This window comes from Molothrus ater, chromosome 1, assembly GCF_012460135.2.
Source record: "Molothrus ater isolate BHLD 08-10-18 breed brown headed cowbird chromosome 1, BPBGC_Mater_1.1, whole genome shotgun sequence".
NCBI lineage: Eukaryota > Metazoa > Chordata > Aves > Passeriformes > Icteridae > Molothrus > Molothrus ater.
Window position 1 is genome coordinate 70,562,103 of NC_050478.2, and position 19,573 is coordinate 70,581,675.

The window sequence follows — 19,573 nt, forward strand, 5'->3', positions numbered from 1 at the left end:
TGCGGAAGCGGCGGCGGAGGCCGCGGTTTGGGTTCCGCGGGCGGCGGGGCAGGGGCGCTGCGCCACCGGCGGCCGGGCCCGCTCTCCGCGCCACTCTCCTCCCGTTCCCTCCCTCCCCTCGCCGCTCCGCCATGGCGGCCAACACCGGCAACCTGCAGGTACAGCCACGCCGGCCCTGCCCGGCGCGGGGCGGACCCGGCGAGCGGCGGCGGGCGGGGGGCGGCGCCAGGAAGGAGCGGGGCCGGCAGCGTCCCGGGCCGGGCCGGGGCCGGGGCCGGGGCGGGCCGCGGGCGGAGCGGGGGCACAGCGAGCGCGGAGGCCCCCTGCTCAGCGGGCCGGGGGCACCGCAGCCGAGGGGGACTCGGCTTGGGCCCGGGGTGGCAGAGCCCAAGGGTCAGCCCTCATCGCCCCGGGCCTGAGACCCTGCGGAGGGGGCCCTGGAAGGGGGGCCCGGGGGCACCAGCCCTGCGGGGCGCGGGCAGCGGGGCCTAGCGCCCGGCCGGGAAGCGCTGCTGCCGCTTCTGCTCCGGACGCGTGGTTTGGGTTGTGTTGCCGCAAGGCTCCTGCTGGCTGTGGGGAGCCCTTGCCTGCTCTGCTGTTCCGCTTGTGTTAACCCTCGGCTCCGGCGGTGTAAACGGTGCTGCGGCTGGCCGGCAAAACAGCCCCCGAAGTGAAATAAGTGCGGTCCAACAGCCCTTCTTTCTCTTCGGCTGTTTGAACCGTGATCATTTTTGTATGCAGTGTTTACACTGGCAGTGTGATGTTTGCATTGACAAAGCTAGAGGAGATGTTATAGGGTTTATAATAACCAGGAGAAGAATGACACCTCTTTAAGATGACATTCTTTCCTTGGGTGATGTTCATCAAGCTATAAACCCATGGCTTGATAAAACATAGTTTGTGCCTCAGAACTGGCCATCTATACCCTAGTTCATACAAGTTTCTAATAATGTTTTCTGTTTGATAGCAGTGGTGTTCTTCACAGTAACAGGCTAAGATGCAGCTGATGTAATGAAGTGTTAGAGCTGAGAATCTAATAGCCAGGCAATAGTCTTTGCTGTTTACAAAAACAGAGTATAGCACAACCAGGCAATACGTGATGCAGACTTTTGCCCATTTCAGAGGAGCAGGTCTGCGACATGCCCTGTTTTCTCACAGTTCTGTTTTAGCAGGTGATCTTTGCCATTTATTCTTTGGAATTAATGTCATGTGTATCACTGTCTTTGTTGTACTGGATGCAGGGGGTTGCCCTGGATATTGGGCAATATACAACTGGGCTGTCGTGGGGTAATTAAAGTCACTGACAGGACTTAAGAACTTTAATATGAAAATAACTGTTTGGGGGGTAATTTTTGCTCTGTTGCTAGATTTGAATGGTGCACAGAGGTGCATAAGGGAGTCAGCATAAAATGGGCAGCAAGGAGGCAGCTGTCCATTTATACCTGGGAAACTGCTCCTGAGCTCCCAGCCTCTCCAAAAAGGAATGACTTTGGTTCTGTTCCGAAGAAACAGATGTTTACACTGCTCCAGCACTTGCCACAACAGAGCCGTAATCTGTTTGATTGGTTCATTGTTTTTAAATACCTTTGATTTCAAATAGATCTGTTGAGATAATCTTTGCTTCCAAGACAGCAACACAAAGCAATAGAATGCTATATTTTGCAGTTTCTTTCATGGCTGTTGTTTACTAGCTTTTTTCTGCCTGAAAAAGATCAGAGTGTAGGTAGTGGCAAGAGTATCTGTACTGGAGTGTCTAATGGAAACTCCTTGCTGCAGTTCAAACTCTCAGCCTTGCTCCCTGACATTACATAATCATCCTGAGCAATGCTTAGGAAAGGGAACCACATGGGAAAAAATAGATGAGAGACTATAGAATATTTAGTTGGTGTTGGTTCATTCTGGCTGACTGCTTATTTTCAACTTTCAGCTTACCAGTGGTCAAAATGACAGTTTTAATTGTCTGGAAGTGGTATGGGCACTCCAAGAAGGAAAGTGTAATAAAAAGTAATAAGCACTAACAAGCAAGCAACTGAATAGTGGTGATACAATAAATCCACAGGGCAGTGTGTGCAATACAGTGGCTTAGATCTCAGTCAGATTTATTTGAAACTAGCTGAACAAGTAAAGTAAAAATCCATTCTTAACTTCTCATAGAGCTCTTTGGTGCTTAAGATTTGGGTATGTTTTTTGTCTGTTTGGGTTTGTTTTTTTTTTCTCCTCTCCCACTGGAGTGATAATTGGAATTTCTCACTAGGATATCAAGAATCTAAATCCTCCTAGAGCAGCTAAGCAACTGGTCTTTGAAGATGTCTCCAAGCATAATGTTTGAAGAGTGATAGTGCTAGTTTCAGTGATTGTAATCAAGTACTTCCTATATTGACTCTGCTGTTTACAGGGTTTACTGATGTCATTAGTCATAGAATCATAGAGTTGTTTAGGCTGGAAAACATTGAGTCCAACCATTAACCCAGCACTGTCAAGTGCACCCCTAAACCATGCCTTAAACAGCATAACTATATCATAGTTCAAAGTTTAGATGTCTGTGATAAAAAAACCCCAAGCCTTATAATGGATTTCCAAAGCTTTCTATAAGAAATGTAAGAGATTGGTAAGACAGACTACATAGACAAAATAGTAGTCCCAGCTTAGTACAGGGAAACTTGTCCTTCTCACTTGCACTTTTCTGTGTGCTAGTAAATTTCAGCAGTTTGTAAATCCTGCTGTTCATGAAAGGATGGAATACAACTTTGAGGGGGTAAATGTGAAGGAGCAGAAAAACTGTCCATCAAAGAACAGTAACAGCTTAAATGGTCTCTGATCACGGAAAATGCTCTTGTACAGCAGTTAATTATTTGTTTGTGTTACAGAAAGCAATAGACCTTGCTAGCAAGGCAGCACAAGAAGATAAAGCAGGAAACTATGAGGAAGCCTTCCGCTTGTACCAACACGCCGTGCAGTATTTTCTCCATGTTGTTAAATGTAAGTGTGATGTGTTGGATGATGCAGTAGAGTTTAGTCATCAGATTGCACAAGAGTAATCTCTTATGTTGACATCAGTATTTAAATTTTTGCTCTCATCAACAGTTGATACTTGCTAGTTGTAGTTTGACTGAAGTCATATATTTTGCAGCTTTTACCTTTACTTGTGTGCTTGCTCCATTCTTGTAAGAAATTAGATTATTTTTTACTTGTGTTTTATTTTAGGTTTTTTTAAGACAGGAGGCAGGTGTTTGCTGTCTCTCCTCTGGACTTTTGTAGCAGTGTTTCAAGCTGGCCACTGCACGAGGAAATATGACAATAAGTACAGGGATCCCTGTATTTCTGTTGTGCTGAAAACCATGTTACACATGAAGTCTGCTGTATCTGCAGAGTGCTTTTTGCACCTTTAATTCATGCTGCTTGCCCTTCTAAAGCCTCTCTGCTGACATTTTTTGCTCCTTAATGTCATAGTCTTGCTGTTTATCTTGGCTGAGAAAATGTATGAGATGGACTTGTATGTAACAATTTTTCTTTAGTTTCCATGTTCTCATTACTTTACGCCTTTTCACACTTCTGTGTACCTTTTGTGCCACATTCAGTGTTTGTATGCAAGAAATGGGCTTTCTTAATGTGGGTACAGCCCTAATCTAAGTGGGCTAGGGTTGCTTGCCTGACAAAAGTACACTTACAAATCTTCATGATTTGAAAAAATTAGTTTTCTTTATAGTCCTTTATTATTAGGATAATCTGTGTTTATCACGTCCTGTCCATTTAAATATTACAGACTTTCTCAAAATATCACTTTCTGTGCTTTTAACAATATTGATGTACTTTTGGAAACTTAGCTCAAAAACCTGACATGTTAAATTTTGATCGTTGGTTTGAAATACTGTAAGAGTGATTATGAGAACAGTGTGGCTGTTGAAACGCACTTAGTTCTTTCAGATGCTTTATGTAATGTTTCTTTATCTTTTAAAATTAGCAGGCTATGGAAGAATCAAGTATGGTTCTAAATAAAAATTGCCTAGCACAAGCAGGTTCTTGATTAGCTATTTTAGAAAAGCAGTTATTAAGGCAATGTCTAGCAGCTTGAAAGGCTGACAGAAAAGCTTCCAGTGCTAATGTCCTTAATCCTTTAGAGTCAAATTTTAAGCCAAGGCAATGTTCAGGTGAATATTTGATATGACATCCTTCTGGTCAGTTCTTTCCAAGGTATAGTGGAAAATAAGTAGTTGAGATGTTTGGTTATGTCATGAGCCCTCAGAGAGGTACATTGATAAGAGATAAGGAAGACAGATCTTTAGTCTTGTTTTTTGATTGATGCACATGTGTTTTGCTGTTAACAAAGAATTGTTTATCTTCAAACTCTCAGATGAAGCACAGGGTGATAAAGCAAAACACAGCATTAGAGCAAAATGTACAGAATACTTGGATCGAGCAGAAAAGCTGAAAGAATATCTGAAAAAGAGAGGAAAAACTGCACCAAAACCAGTTAAAGAGTCTGGACCTGCTGAAGGAAAAGGGTATGTTTTTGGAGAAGGTAAAGCAAAATACTTCCTGAACTCAACTTATTCTAAACTTCAACTATTCAAAGATCATTTTAACTTGTGTTTCTGAAATGCTTCAGATGACTACTAATGCTGAAGTACAGTGGGCTAATAAAAATAACTTGAATTACAATCACAAGCATTTCTGTGCTTGTTTACTAAAATGTGAACATTTGCATCGGAAATTCACTGAAGAATGAAAGTTGCTTCAGACTAACAGCTGAATCCAATAATTATTGGATTTAATGGCAAGGAGCTTGATGACCTTTCAAGGCTTTCTGCATTTAAATACTTAGTAACTAGGAAATAATTTCAGACTGGTGATTACTGGAGTTACTGAGTTTGATCTGTCTCATACTTGAGATGAAAAGCCCTGTGTAGGGTAAAGTTCTGTAAGGTGGACTGAATCCTTCCAATGTGTTGCTGCTGCCTGGTCTCTCCACTGCTTCCCTTCTCTTAGATTTGTTTCTCACTTTGCATATCAGAGAGTTGAACAAGCAGAGCCTCCCAAACAAGCCCAACCTCTTTTGCCTTTGCTACTCCCTTTGTAGGAGAGAGGAAGGATTCAGGATTATACCTTCTGGTGGGACTGCCCTTTCTAGGAGTCCTGAACAGCTGAAGTTGCTCAGTTGTCTCTTAAAACTTCACCTGATTTTCAGTCTTTTTAAATGTCTGCTCTTTTCATCAGCCTTATTTTTTGAGCTTTATCATCTTTGGCTTAATTTATAATAGAAAGAAATAGTAATACCCCAAAGGCTACATGTTTTTTCATTACTTCCACTCCAATTGTTCCCTCTCTGGTCTCTTTTCCTTTAATTTCCAGTCTCCTTTGCTCTGATGAGAGTTTCATAGTACTAGGTGGAATTGGCCAAGTCCTGTTGCATGTCCAGATAGAGGAGAAGTGCCAATGTCTACAAACAAACCATTCCAGCACCTCTGTGTTGCTGGATATAAGGGCTGTGTGTTCCTAAAAGCTGACTCAAAACACACCGAAGTGTCTTAAGAGGGCTCAGACCCATAAGAGGAAGTTGAAATGGCAAAGGAGGGTGAATTGAAAAGAAATCAGAGAAAAGTGTACTTCTGCTTTTCTGCAGTCATGTAAACCTCTAAAGGTCTGAAAGCATCTCCATGTTTCTTTAATTCCTCAGCCTGATGGGTTTTCTGGTTTTTGCATTCTGATTTTTATCCTAAGACAGAAGTCTCTCTTACTGTATTTCAACATTTTGTTTCCAAATCAGGAATGACAGTGATGGGGAAGGGGAATCAGAGAACTCTGAAAAAAAGAAGCTACAGAATCAACTTCAAGGTAATTTGAAGCATCCTTTTCTTTAAATAGGGATTACTTCAGTTAAGCAAGTTCCTGTATTTTGCCATCTAAAGTTTATGGATTAACTTAATGTCTGTTAGTAGCTCAGCTAGTGTATAATCTTCACGTGCAAAAGCACAGTCTTTATGGAAGTAAAAGGACTTGTGTGCTATGAATTTATACAGTGACTACATTGAAATGTATCTCCTGCACCCTGTACTTCATGTTAATATTGTATCACCTATCAAGCTAACATTTTCCAACAGAAGTTGCAAAATCCCAGCTAGCTGGTGGCTAAACTGATTTAGTGCTTTTTTACTCTGAAGTGCACTAGCATGTTGCCTAGAGGCTAAGGAAATGATGATACAAATACATAGTGTAAGCAGAACTTTTTTCACAAAAAGACCGGAATTCATGTTTAGGAGTAAGAAACATGGATTCTTGCCCATTTATAATAATATGCAGTGATGATGCTGTCCCAGTTCAGTAGCATAGTTTGGGTTTTAGTTTGGGTTTTTGAACTCAAATACAGAACACAGTCAGTGAAGCAATGTATAGCAGCTACCAGCAGTTTGGTGTGCAGTAAAAAAGAGGCTTTTTGATATTTATTTCCCTTTAATAATGAAGAACTGTTCAGAACTTCCCTACCAGAAGGTGCTTATGGATCTGAAGAAACCTCATTGTTCTCCTGTTTTTGACTGTAACAAAGATCAAATGCATTTACCAGATCTTGTGCCTGTGTAATTTCAGGAGCTGTTGTATCACCACTGGAAACTGTGCTGTGCTTTTTCTACTTCTCTGCACATTATTTAATCCTATGCACAGTTATAAGAGACAGTTTCTTGTTTTTTTAAAAGTGACAGAAAATTGATGAGCATTGAACTCCTATCCTGTCTCTCACTATACAGACTTCGTTTCTTCCCACATGACTCTGACCTCAGATAGTAGAAGTAGTGGCTAGGATTACAAGATCTAATATTATAGGTCTAATAACCTATTACTACCTGAGTTCCAAGTTTGCCCGTCTAGAAGTAGTTGAGACAAAATTTTTAGTATGCCAGACTAACCAATCTGAAGAGAAAGCTGAATTACAGCTCAGTTGGCTGAATTCATTGACTGAGGAAGATGAGACTTCATGCAAAACTTTAAATGTGCCTTGACTAAGAAAATACTTCTACAGCTAAGCAGGATCCATATAACCTTTCTGATGCTTTTAGCCCTAGCTCTCAAACCTCTTTTCCATTAGATGATCCATTTGTTTGCTGCATGTCTGGAGATAACAGCAAGTTACTTCATCTGCTGGAGAATCTTAAAAAATCCTGAACTAGAGCAGCCACATTGTTCAAAATGAATTTTCAAATTTTTTAGGAAGTGCAGTGGTGGTTTAGTTATGAGTTGGTTCCAGGACTTCTACTAACTCACAAATGTTCTGGTTACCCATGGCTTATTTTGATAAAAAAATGTGACAGATTTCTGTAAAAAGCACATCCATTTGAGCAATGGAATTGAGTGTTCCTATCATACTAGAAATGCCTTGTTTTTATTCAGTATAGACATGGGCATAGATTTCTTTTTTCACCAATTGGAATTTATTGTAATTGTGAAAAGATATATATGTCTCTAACTTAGACCATCTTTTCTTACAGGAGCAATTGTTATGGAGCGACCAAATGTCAAATGGAGTGATGTTGCTGGCCTTGAAGGTGCCAAAGAGGCACTTAAAGAAGCAGTCATCCTTCCCATTAAATTTCCACACCTGTTTACAGGTCAGGATTCCAGCATTTATTTACTATTGGCCAGTCAGGACTGGCGCTGGGGCCTGTGAAGTGTGTTGTGCCAATGTATCATAGACTCAAGCGGATCTCTTAACAAAGAGATTTTGACCCATCTGACGGAAGTTTCATGGTAGATGCCGAAAACCTCAGAGCAGCCTAGAGGAGGATAATCAGAAAATAGCATTTTGAAAACTGCTGTTTTCTTTCTTGCAGGCAAGAGAACGCCCTGGAGAGGGATTCTTCTGTTCGGACCACCAGGAACGGGAAAGTCTTATTTAGCAAAAGCTGTAGCAACAGAAGCAAACAACTCTACCTTCTTCTCAGTATCTTCATCTGACCTTGTCTCAAAATGGTTAGGTGAAAGTGAAAAGTAAGTTGGAGTTGCCAGAGGTCCAGGAAAACATTGTCAAGAGGAAATTATTATAGAGATAAGGTGCTGTAGAGAATTTAAGAGAATGGTCTTGTCTTTTTAAAAACCATCTATAGGTGTTTCTGTGCTTCATGCTGCAGTGTCATGTAAAGATACCATTATATGCTGCATTTTGAGAAACTCTTTTCAGTGCTCAGAAAGATTTTGGGAGCACCACAGAGCTCATGCTAACTCTTCATTTGTTACTGTGTGATGTGTGAAGAAGACCAGGAAGGCAAAGGACCAGGAGTAACATGGCTGCAGTCTAGAAGTCCAGGAATTTGTCCATCTAGTCTTCCAAAAGAGATTTCTTGAATTAATAAAAAGCTCTGGGTTTACAGGGAAAGGATTTTCATATAATGATAAGCATACTTGTCATAACCATGATTTAAAGGTTTGAAGTGTGGGGCAACTGAGCAACACTGTTTAAAGCTGATAGAATGAGAAAGAAAGGCTATTAGATAAAGTGTTTGAAGTGAGTTATTTTTTTCCCCAGAAAGCTGGAAACTTTTCTCCTGCTTTTCTTCTGTTGCAGAAGGAATACAGAACTGGAGACTAACTTGGCATTAGATTTTATGCTTGACTTCATTTGAGACTATTGCCTGAGATTTAGTGCTGTAATATGAAGAATTTCCCAGCATGTTCCTATTTATTTTTCTTTTTTAAACTAGTAAAGTGTGTTCATGAGAGATGGCTAGGAGTATATGGGGTTTGTTTTAGGTTGTTTTGTTTATTTGATTTGAAACCAGTATTGCATGTCATACAAAAATGATTTAGTAAGTAAAGTTGTAGAAAGTAAAGATACATGCTATTTCTTACAAAATCTCTAGAGTTATTTTCAGTTAGAAATGTTTAGAGAAAGCTTTTTTCTTTTGAATCTTTATAAATTGGTGGTTTTTTATAGTCCAGGCTGTCATGTAGAAGTGTAAACTGAAAAAGGGCTTTATTTTGCAAAATCATGCCTGGAGCACTCTAATTTTTTTTTTTCATTATGCTGGACTCTCTCATTTAGTGTAATTCTGAGTCATGGAGCTGGAAGAATGTTGTTTCTTTGAGTAGCTTTATGTTAATGCTTTTTTCCCCTTGCTTTCTCTAAAGGAAATGACTATATCACGTTCTGAAGTTATGTGTTTCTGCTGTTGTAATTATTAATATAGCTGAAACTGTTTCCTTCTTTAAGATTAGTGAAAAACTTGTTCCAGCTTGCCAGAGAAAACAAACCATCTATCATCTTCATTGATGAGATAGATTCCCTCTGTGGGTCAAGAAGTGAAAATGAAAGTGAGGCTGCCAGACGGATAAAAACGGAATTTCTAGTCCAGATGCAAGGTAGGTTTATTTGGTCTTCAAAATCAGACAGAGAAATGAAGACATGTATTTTTAAGTGTAACTCTCATTAGAATATTAAAAATGTCTGCAGTTCCACCCCATTAAATTTTGATGCATTTTAAAGCAATCACTGTTTATCATCTAAACTGTGAAGTTATTTCTGCCTTGATACAGGGGTTGGTGTTGACAATGAAGGAATCTTGGTGTTAGGAGCAACAAACATACCCTGGGTTTTGGATTCTGCTATCAGGAGAAGGTATGATGGCACTTTTTTTCATGGTGTGCAATTCACAACTGGTGTGAGCTTTCAGCCAGAGAGTGCTTAAGGTGTTCATCTCATGTTTGCAGACATGGTTAATGTTCTGCAACTCAATTCTATGAAGTAGACTTAGCTAAACTGATAGTCACTTGCCCCTTAAGAGAAAGGTAGGTTGTTCAGTCCTGTAGTTTATCTCATTTCTTGGTTAGATGATTATGCTTGAATAAACAGGAGTTTCCTGCTTGCTTTTTGCTTTTCTGGGGGGCTTAGGGGACAAGTTAGAAAGTACACACCTCAGAAGGGCAAAAGAGGGTGGAACTTTCCTTTTCAGCTGTTAACAAACTGGTGAGTAGCTTGCGTTTTTTCATGGAAGTGTAACCTTATGGAGAAATACCATATTTTTCTACTAGTCAGGCATAACTTGTGATTTTTAACTGCTGTTTCGCAGATAAAGGACTTTTGCAGATACAGGACTGCCTGTACCTGATTATTTGGATCTTTCTCTGAGCTGCAGAGCAAGCAGAGGACAGATACAGTTATGTGACAAATAGGATTATGTTGTGATGAGGACACAGCTTGGATAATGGCCATTTTTCTTGACTAAAGAATCACTGATATTTTTTTTTGGTGACTGACACTGACTTTTATTTATATACCGAATTCAAGCTGGCCATACTTCAGTTTGATTTGGGGTTGGACCAGGTCACCTCCAGATGTCACTTCTCATCTGCATGACTCTAGAGTTGTATGAGTCAGATTTAGAAATGAAGGTATTGTTGAGAATTTCAAGTCATTCTTGAAATCCCAGCTTTGGTTGGGATCCAGAGTAAAAGACACACATGGACCTGATAGAGCATGTTCAGAAGGGGCCATGAAAATGATCTGGACACCTTTCTTCTGAAGGCAGGTTACAAGAGTGGGGCTTTTCAGCCTGGAGAAGAGAAGGATTATTGTGGCCTTTCAGTATATAAAGGGAACTTACTAGAAGGGTGGAGAGATGTTCCTTGTTTTTTTTCCCAGGCTTGTAATGCCAGGACAAGGGGCAGTTGTTCAAACTGAAAGAGGATGGGCTTAGATTGGGCATAAGGAGGAAGTTTTTTATGATGAGGGTGGTGAAACACTGGCCTGGGTTGCCCAAGAAAAGCTGTGGATCATGGGAAGTGTTCAAGGCCAGGTGGGATGGGGTTTTGAGTAAGCTGGTTTAAGGGAAGGTCTCCCTGCCTGTGGCAGGGGGGTTGGAACTAGACAATCTTCAAGGTCTTTCTCAACCCAAACCATTTTCTCATTCTCAGCAACATGAAAGAGAAATTCCCTAGCTCTTGCCCACAAGACTTAAAGGAAACTTGTACAACAATGGCTGTAATAAAATTAATTTTTCATGGATTTGAGCCACTTTGTCATGTATATCAGGTTATTGTGTTCAGCAGGATTTGGAGTTGCTCTTTGTTGGTAAGAGGCAATCTCCACTCTGAGAACAGATGCTGCTTCAAAGGAGGAACTGCTGTTACCAATATTTTCTTGAGAATTACTTCAAATTTACTTCCATCTATGGTGTTTTCTTAATTTAGTTGGAGATTGTAGAAAGTTGTTGCATAAACTTGTTATCAGGCAGTTCTTTCTCTGAGTGTGAAATCTGTTCAAATACTCTTTAACACTTAAAACTGAGAGGAAGAAGTCTTTTTCTTTTAAGACTCAAACTCTGCTGGAAAAATGTCAGTCTGGAGAGAAGGATTTTGTAATGGAAAGGAAACGGTTTTTATATCCTGGATATTAGCTTATGCTAACTAAAGTATTATTTATGAGAACAGGTGGCTGAATATTTGCATCAGATTTTTTTTAAAGTCTGTTGTACTGAAACTACTTTTTAATATTGCTAGAAGCAAGCTCATTTGCATGAGCTCTTTCCATTGTGCACCTGTATGAGTTGGCATCTTGGGAACGCTTTGGTTTTGTCTTTTTTACACCAGGTTTGAGAAGCGTATTTATATTCCTTTACCTGAAGACCATGCCAGGGCTGCAATGTTCAAACTTCACCTTGGGTCAATTCCAAATGACCTAAAAGACTCAGATTATCGAGAGCTTGGGAAGAGAACTGATGGCTATTCTGGTGCAGATATAAGCATCATTGTCCGTGATGCACTGATGCAGCCTGTTAGAAAAGTGCAATCAGCGACTCACTTTAAAAAAGTAAGTAGGAATCAAAATTTTTCAAGTTATTTCATCTGTGAGAGCAGTCTTAATTTGAAAATTCCTTACAAATAAACTGAATTTGGTTTTAGGTAATACTGCATGGTTATGAATGTCCCTTTTATTGACTGGCGAGAACTGTTCTTCCTTTCCACATACCCCCCTAGTCCTGCCATAAGTCTGGTGGAGCTCATTTCTGAATATTCATGCTCTGACTCTTAATGTCTCTAGAGAGTGTTAAAAGCATGCAGTTTGCCATTTAAATGGCAATGTTACAGAAGTGCTTTTTTTCTATTTCAAGTTAAGTGGTTCTTAACATGCTGGAAAAAAAAAAAGTATCCCTCATCCACTTGAGAACAGATGGATTGTACTTAAGCACATTCTGTTTACTTGGCATATTTTTCAAACTGAAAAATTAAGGTTTTTGTAGAGTTCTGGTAGAAACATTGAATCAATTACAGTAGTAAAGATGCTACTGAGCAAGGTCTGTGTTTCATTTACACTGCTGTAATGTAAAAACCAGTTTACTTTTACATAGGTACACACCAAAGAGCCTATTCAAACTATATTTTTTGGCTTATCTTCCAGTTACCTCTATATGCTATGTATTGACTTAAGTAACATTTCTTCACAATATTTGAATCTCAGAAACTTTATCTGTACAGGAACCAATTGGCATTCTTTACCACCAGTCTAAATCCATTTCATCTGGGAATGTCTTTCCCCTGGAGAATGGGTCTTGTTCAGTCAAATTTATTGTTCCCTGAAAACTATTAAACTCTTAAATAGAAAAGAAGGAGTGATAGTATCAATGGTTATAAACAGAGGTTAAAATATATACAATGTGTATCAGTTGAATAAAATTTTATTTTGCTGTATACCATATTTTGAAGTAGACCCAGACTAAAGGTACTTTTGGTTAATATTTTTAGTGCAAAGTTTGATTTTGACAGAAATTCATGGTTTTTGGGTGAAGGTGGGTCAGGATATTCTGCAGAGGTGCTAATTGCTGTAAAAGGAAGCTTTAATTTGTTGCTTCTTCAAAGAGCAGGTGTGGTAGGAAAAACTTGAGATCCTAAGGTGTTGAGTACCATGTATGTTGTGTTGGCAGCAGTTCTTTGTCATCTCAGTTACAATTACAGTTTTTTACCAGTAACTCAACCTGACATAAAAGGGTTAAGGCCCCTGAACCTAACAGCTACACTCACTTTGAAGATAGGCTCCTTTTTTTCCATGTGGTTTCTTCCAATGAACTCATTCAGCTTAAGATTCAAAGTGAAAGACACACTTAAATCCAGTATGGTCCAGAATATGAGAGGGCAGGAAATTTGACTGCTGAGGACAACTCAGAGTAACAATGTGATGTAAGCGGTATTTGTTGATAAATAAACAGTGACTTTGATATATCAAGGATTTTCTAGATGCTTCCTTCCCTTAAGCAGTCATGTCTGAAGTATTTATCTGTTGTTAACTTTACATGACAATGGCATTTCTGGCTAAAGGGCTGTTAGCTTTTAGTGTTTAGTTCAAATTTGGAACAATCTGAGGCATGTTTCAGCTTGCCATGGAGCAATGAAATAACCTCAGTTGTCACAGTTTGTGGAACAACTTCAAAAGCGCTTCTTGCATCTTAACTATTTTTGCTTAAGAAAATAAAAAAAAAGGAAGGAAAAACCCCACAACTGCAACACTTCGAACACTCTGACATGAGCCAAGTTGATTCCACTTGTATTGTTAATGCTTTAATTGGATGTGATTTTGTGTTTTTATGAGCAAAATCATAGCATTATTATTTGTGTTGTAACAGACAGAGCTTTCCTCAGTTGTCAGTAATTAACTGTAAACCTTTCCTTGCCATGTGTGATAATGCAGGTTTGCCAGAGTGCATTTTGAATATTACAATCTGCTGCCCAGCATCTTGCTCTAAATTCAGCTTGGAACAGCAGATCCAGTTCTGTCCATAGTCAGTTAGCGTGTTGTCCTTGAACCTCTCTGTATGCTCCGAGTTCCCGTGGGTGTGTGGTGCTGCAGGTAACAGCCAGGGAAGGCAAAATCCTTGGTACCGGACAGTGTACTGCACAAAGGGAACAGATGCACGGGGCAGCTTTTTTTTGCTCTATCCGTCTGTCTGTCTGGGGAAGCTGTTTTGTTCTCCCGCTAGGTGGCGCTGTTTCCTACGCAGCGCTGCCCAGGTGGTGCTGGGAGCTTGGGAAGGCAGGATGTCAGAGGGAAAAGCACTGGGAAGCTTTTAGAGAGCTGTTAACCAGCGATGAATGAACTCCTCAAGTGACCAGGGACCAGGAAGGGTGGTCTTCACCAAGCAGATTTCCTGGCATGTCAGTTTTCCGCAGAAATCCTCGGACTTAAGAGGACGTGGCTTCTGGGATTTGACCTGATGTGAATTTAAGTATCTGGCTACAGCTGCATGTTTTCAGGGTGAATAATACCAGTACACTTGTACAATTTCTCTTCCACAGAACATGTGTTCCCAATGGGTAGGGCATCTGCATAAAATCAAGGAATGGTTTTTGCTTGGGGTGCTGTTCAGCTTCTGGTTTCTGTCTTCAAAATAGTAACTCCCATAAACTGAGTGTTTTCTTATTTTTAGGTAAAAGGACCATCAGTGTCTAATCCAAATACGATGGTAGATTTATTCACCCCTTGCTCTCCAGGTGATCCTGAAGCCAGAGAAATGACATGGATGGAGGTCCCAGGTGATAAATTACTGGAGCCTAGAGTTTCCATGGTAGGTATTGCTTGTAGCATTTCTTTCTTATTTTGCAGAACTCTGAAAAGACTTTAAGATAAAGAGTCTTTTTCAGGACAATTGGATGAGATGTTTGTTTTCAGAAATGCTGGGCATACCAGATAACATTTGAATTCTCAACATAAATCACTACAGTATGGCATGCTATAAAAAAGACAGCTGTCTATCCCTGATAAGCGTTTCTTATTCTTGTCTGCTGGCATGCAGCTGCCATCCTTTCATCCATAGACAGTATCTGCCTCTTGCACTGTTCTTTCACTTGGCTTTTATTCATTCAAAACCTTTAGGGTTCCTGCACCATGATACACTTTCTTCTCATCATTGTGGCATTAATACTGGGAAATGGAAAATGACATTCACTGTAAATTAGGAAGTGATGTTCTATCAGTAAATATTGCCCATGAAATAGATACAAGTATAAAACCAAAATGTAAGAAGATTTTGGATATAATGATAGTTTAGGTTTAAATTTTTTTAGGTAATAAAGCAGCTTTTTCTGCTGTTTTCTTTGTGCATATGAAAATACTTGCTTTGGCCTAGGGAATAAAACATGTAAGACAGTTTTCAGTTTTAGATCACTGCTTAAAAAAAAATAATTGCTGGACACTCATTCTGTATTTTCCCCCAGGAGCAGCAGAAGAAAATTTTGTATTTAAGTACAAAGTTTCTGGGAAGCACTTAATAACAAATCTGTGTTGCTGTAGTTTCCTGTGTACAAACAGTCTTGTAAGGAATGGAAGAAATCAGTGCATTTCATGGAGAATCACAGGCAATGCTTTGAAAATAGAACCATCACTGTATTTCAGAAAATAATTTCCTGTGTGAATTTGCATACTGAGGAAGCAGAAGAGGATTTATGCAGGTGCAGGCCTGCCCTAAAACTTCTCTCTGCATGATCTAACTGGATTTTTAATCAATCCTTCCTGGAATTAAAGACAGCAGTTCCTTGTGTGCTCCTAATGGTACCTGAGCTCTGATGCACTACAGGCAGATGTTACAGTGTCCAAAATCCATTCTTGTCCTTAAAATATAAGGCTTTAATTCTTTTTGAGCAGGGTGCCTCTGGTCTGATGAGACAAATATCATGTGTGGAAAGCCATTATACTAATTTTTTTTATTTTACCCATCATTTATAGCAATATGAGGTGTTGGGCATCTACTTTTTTCAGTTGCCCTTGGTTGGGAATTGATTCGTTTTCTTTACCCTTTTTTATTCATAGGGTATTTTAACTGCTGCTCAAAGACCTATGATTTTTTTTTTCTAAACTCCATTTCCTAGCATCTAAATACTTATCTAGGAAATTTACTGAGTTGAAGAGTCAGAAATTACCAGTCAGGAGCAGTAAAACTTTGCTAGAGATGAATCACAAACTGCTGTTCTACATTGCTGGACTGTGAAGAGTACATGGGAACATCTCAGTATTTTCCACTTAAGCTGCTGTAGTTAATCATGGTTTGAAAATAGTAACTGACCAAAAAAAAAAAAAAATCAGCTCTTTCAAAAAAAGAGATGAATAAAACTTGAATGGATGAGTGGCTTAAACCTAAACCTTAGGTTGTGATTTTGTTACTGGAAAACTCCTTGACTGTTGTCTGTGTTCAAAGGGTTAAAAGGCTGCCTCTGTGCAGAAGTGTTCAGGCTTACTTAAAGTTTTGTGTTAATGGGAACTTTTTAATGTTTTTTTTTAATGCATATTTGTCCTGGCAGCAAAATTGCTAGCAGTGGTACTATACTTGTCTCTAAAAACATGTTTGGTTTTTTTCTGACAGGCCGATATGCTCAGGTCGCTTGCTAGCACAAAACCAACAGTTAATGAACAGGACTTGGTGAAGTTAAAGAAGTTTACAGAAGACTTTGGTCAGGAAGGCTAAACCAAAGATATGTGTGAAGCATTAGAACCTTTTTTTTTCTTTTTAAAGTATTCTCGTGTCTTTATTGATGGCACTTCAAATAAATGCCAATAAAATCACCCCTTTCTTACTTTGCAGAAGGAATAGAAGATACCTTTGCAAAGACCCTTAAGCTTTTGTATTGTATTGTTTTCCTCAGATGTCTATTAAATGTCTTCTATTGAAAAATAATACAAAAATGCAATTTTAGGGTGAGACAGCAAAGTGATGTGGTAATGTCTAATAAATACTAGAAAGCTTTAAATTACTAGTTCCATATTAGGTAGTATATTAGACCTGGACACCAGTGAGTTTTGGGTTTTGACCTTACTTCCCAGTAAGGTCAAAAACCTTTTTAAGGGGTGGGAGAGAACATATTTGTCAGGTGTTTTCAATATCAGTCAATCAGCATATGTATTAATTGCTCTCATTTCATTTAGGAAAATGGCAACAAAATTTTCTAATCAAGCATACTGCAAGTGTGGGTTTGCTGTTAAAGTAAAAAAGAAAACACTGTGAGGATAAGACTACATGGGCCAGTACTTTGATTAAATATTGGTGGACCTGTTATTTGGCTTTTTTTTCTGCTATGCTGTGTTAAAATTTTGCCTTAAACAGCAGGTTTTTGTTTTTAACTCTTTACTAGCTGGTACACACTGTCACTATGCAATTTAACACAAGCTTGTTAAATGCAAGTAACTCAGAAGGTGTTTTGCTGGCTCTTCTTGGGGGGGTTGTTTGGATTTATTTTATTTGTTGTTTTGGTTTTTAAAAACTAGATTCTCTTCCTGGTGAAGTTTTGACTGAAGTTAGAAAAAAGCTTTAGAAATGTCCTCTAAGATCCCACGTGTTGAGGCTGGCAAGGTATATGTAGTCTTTGGAGAATGTCTGGGAGGTATTTGGGAAATAGCATACTTCACATGCAAGGAGATTAGAACAGATGTTTTAGCCACAGCCTTTCCAGTGATAAATTAACCCAGAACCCCACTGGTAACTGTAGCATATAGGTTACATCAATTTCGTGCTTAAACTGGGAGAGAAGGCTGGCAGTTTAGTACAGAAGTAGCACTTCCATTGCTCTTTTTCTGCAGAACTGCAAATGGAGATGTGCCTGAATGTAACTTAAAACACTACAGCATCAGCATTGAGTTTGTGCCTTGTAAGTTTGCACTGGCTGTAGATATGAAACATCATTAGAATATCTAGAATATTCTATCTTCCATTATCATTGTCCAAATCTATCCTTCAAATGTTTTGTTTAACTTGTATTAAAAGAAATTTGCACATTTTAAGTGTGTATGTTCTACGTATGTATGCACAAATATGATCATCTTTTGATGGGGTTTGGTTTCTTCTATGTACATATTTTGTCTACTTTATAAATCATAGGATGGGTGACATTTTCTGTACTTTAATGAAGTAAAATGTTGTAGTACAACATCAGCTATGTTATTTGAGTATTTTTTCAATGTTATGTTCAAGTTTTTACTGCTTCATTGTCTCCTTAGACTTTTGTTTCTGTGTTTAATAGCCAAACAAAATAATTAAATATTCTCTGATCTGCAAGGTGCTGAGCTTTTTTTTTACTAACACGATGAAGCGTTTTTTCCAAAATCCTTCAGTTACACAGCTTTACCTTTGTCTTATATCAGAATGTGTAAATGTGAATCAGTGGGCTGCAAATCTTTCTGACAGCTTTTGGGGGGATGGCAGGAGCGGGAGTGGGTGAGGGCAGGAATTCCAGCAGAGGTACAGCAACTATGGTTAGTAAACTTAATTTTTATTGCAACAAGATCTTGTTTGTAGTTTTCTCTTGTGAACACTTCAGAAGTGAGCCACACACTAGCGTGGCTGTCCTTCAGAGGTTTGAAGCCACTGTCTGAAGTATTTATCTCTTGACCTTTTGAAAAATGAGAGTCCTTACTGCAACCCTGCAGTCTTAAAATTCTCAGGAACATTTTGGTTTTTGGTTTATTTTTTCCTTTTTGTGGTAAGCTGATTTGTCTTATGGGCTTCCATATGCTTAACTGTATAATCTCGTATCTTTAATGCAAAAGAAAAATATACTGTATGTTTTAAATTTACATCTTGCTGCTTGCTCAGATGACATCTGTAACAGAACCTTTACTATTTGATGTTGAAAGTTGTTTTTAGAAATATATTCCAAATAAACTTTGCTGCTCAGAATTGCAGCTACAAGGGCAACTTTTTGGTTTGCTGTCTTTGTAAAATTATGTTAAATTAATATATATATATCATCGAGCTTCTTAGCCAAGTTATCCACAGCAGATGATAGCCTAATGAGGGAGCATGCAAAATCACTTTATAGTTTGCAGTGTTAATTGAAAATACTCTAAATCAAAGAATTCATGGAAAGCTGTATTTGCTTTGAATAATCAAAACCTCTGTAAATACTGGACAAATTAGTTGTACATTTTTAACGAGGTCTGATCTTTGGCTGGTTAGCTTACAAATTGTTTTCATACCTTCTGCTGTTACTGCTTACTCTGACTACAATATGAAAAAATGTCATTTTCCTTCCTGTGTGTAAACTAATTTTTCAATTAAATCACTTCTGTGTGTGCTTATGTCCTTCACAGATGGTTTCTTCACGGTGACATTAAGTTTTGGATTTCCTACCATTTGTGGTCTGTCTCTTGATGTACATACTTACAGGGTTAGAATAGCTCAGTAAATCAACTTATATTTTTTCCTGCATTCCCTGACTGACGTCAAGTTCCAGAGTCATTTGATTCACGTGTTGCCTTTTTGTTCTTGTCCACCATAACAAAAGCATACAAATCTTCTCAGTCTTCCATAAATCTCTTAAGTTTTTCTTTTGGTTTGGTTTTTCAAGTCTGCTGGTCTTTGAATGTACTCATATGCTTTTGTTTTTGCTAGTGGAGCAGAACAAGTGTAGCTGAGGGAGATACTCTGGAATTGGCTTTTTTCATGTTCCTTCCTGCCTGTCAGAATTTGCTCTTTTTGGCAACTGAAGCAAAGAGGCTGCTGAATATTCTCTGGTCAGGTGTTTTGATCTACTTTTGGTGTTTATTAAATGTTTTAATAAGAATATTCCACGTTTTTTTTGTTGTTCTTCAGGGGATTATCTTGACAGGAAGCAA

The 19,573-nt window shown here is 39.0% G+C and overlaps 1 protein-coding gene across 3 annotated transcripts; it reads left to right on the plus strand.

Moving 5' to 3' along the window:
• The first annotated feature begins 10 nt into the window (after nt 1-10).
• Nucleotides 11-18,653, plus strand: VPS4B (vacuolar protein sorting 4 homolog B). 3 transcript variants are annotated; one of them, XM_036406452.2, is made up of 11 exons: nt 11-158; nt 2,868-2,979; nt 4,352-4,502; nt 5,765-5,832; nt 7,479-7,598; nt 7,821-7,977; nt 9,197-9,345; nt 9,520-9,601; nt 11,572-11,791; nt 14,400-14,537; nt 16,329-18,653. In XM_036406452.2, exons 1-11 carry the CDS (start codon nt 132-134, stop codon nt 16,428-16,430), a joined length of 1,326 nt encoding a protein of 441 aa, XP_036262345.1. In that variant the 5' UTR covers nt 11-131; the 3' UTR covers nt 16,431-18,653. The 3 variants fall into 3 exon arrangements, with proteins under 3 accessions (XP_036262345.1, XP_054371672.1, XP_036262346.1); XM_036406453.2 differs by lacking the exon at nt 11-158 and adding an exon at nt 3,205-3,301 and having other exon boundaries at nt 2,896-2,979; XM_054515697.1 differs by lacking the exon at nt 11-158 and having other exon boundaries at nt 2,643-2,979.
• Nucleotides 18,654-19,573: the final 920 nt, after the last annotated feature.

What these genes read in the sequence shown, in the direction of transcription:
- VPS4B (XM_054515697.1), top strand. Translation starts at nt 2,808, where the DNA reads ATGGTCTCTGATCACGGAAAATGCTCTTGTACAGCAGTTAATTATTTG. An exon ending in ATTTCTAGTCCAGATGCAAG is followed by an intron (nt 9,346 to 9,519) that starts GTAGGTTTATTT and finishes GCCTTGATACAG; the next exon opens with GGGTTGGTGTTGACAATGAA. An exon ending in TGGAGCCTAGAGTTTCCATG is followed by an intron (nt 14,538 to 16,328) that starts GTAGGTATTGCT and finishes TTTTTCTGACAG; the next exon opens with GCCGATATGCTCAGGTCGCT.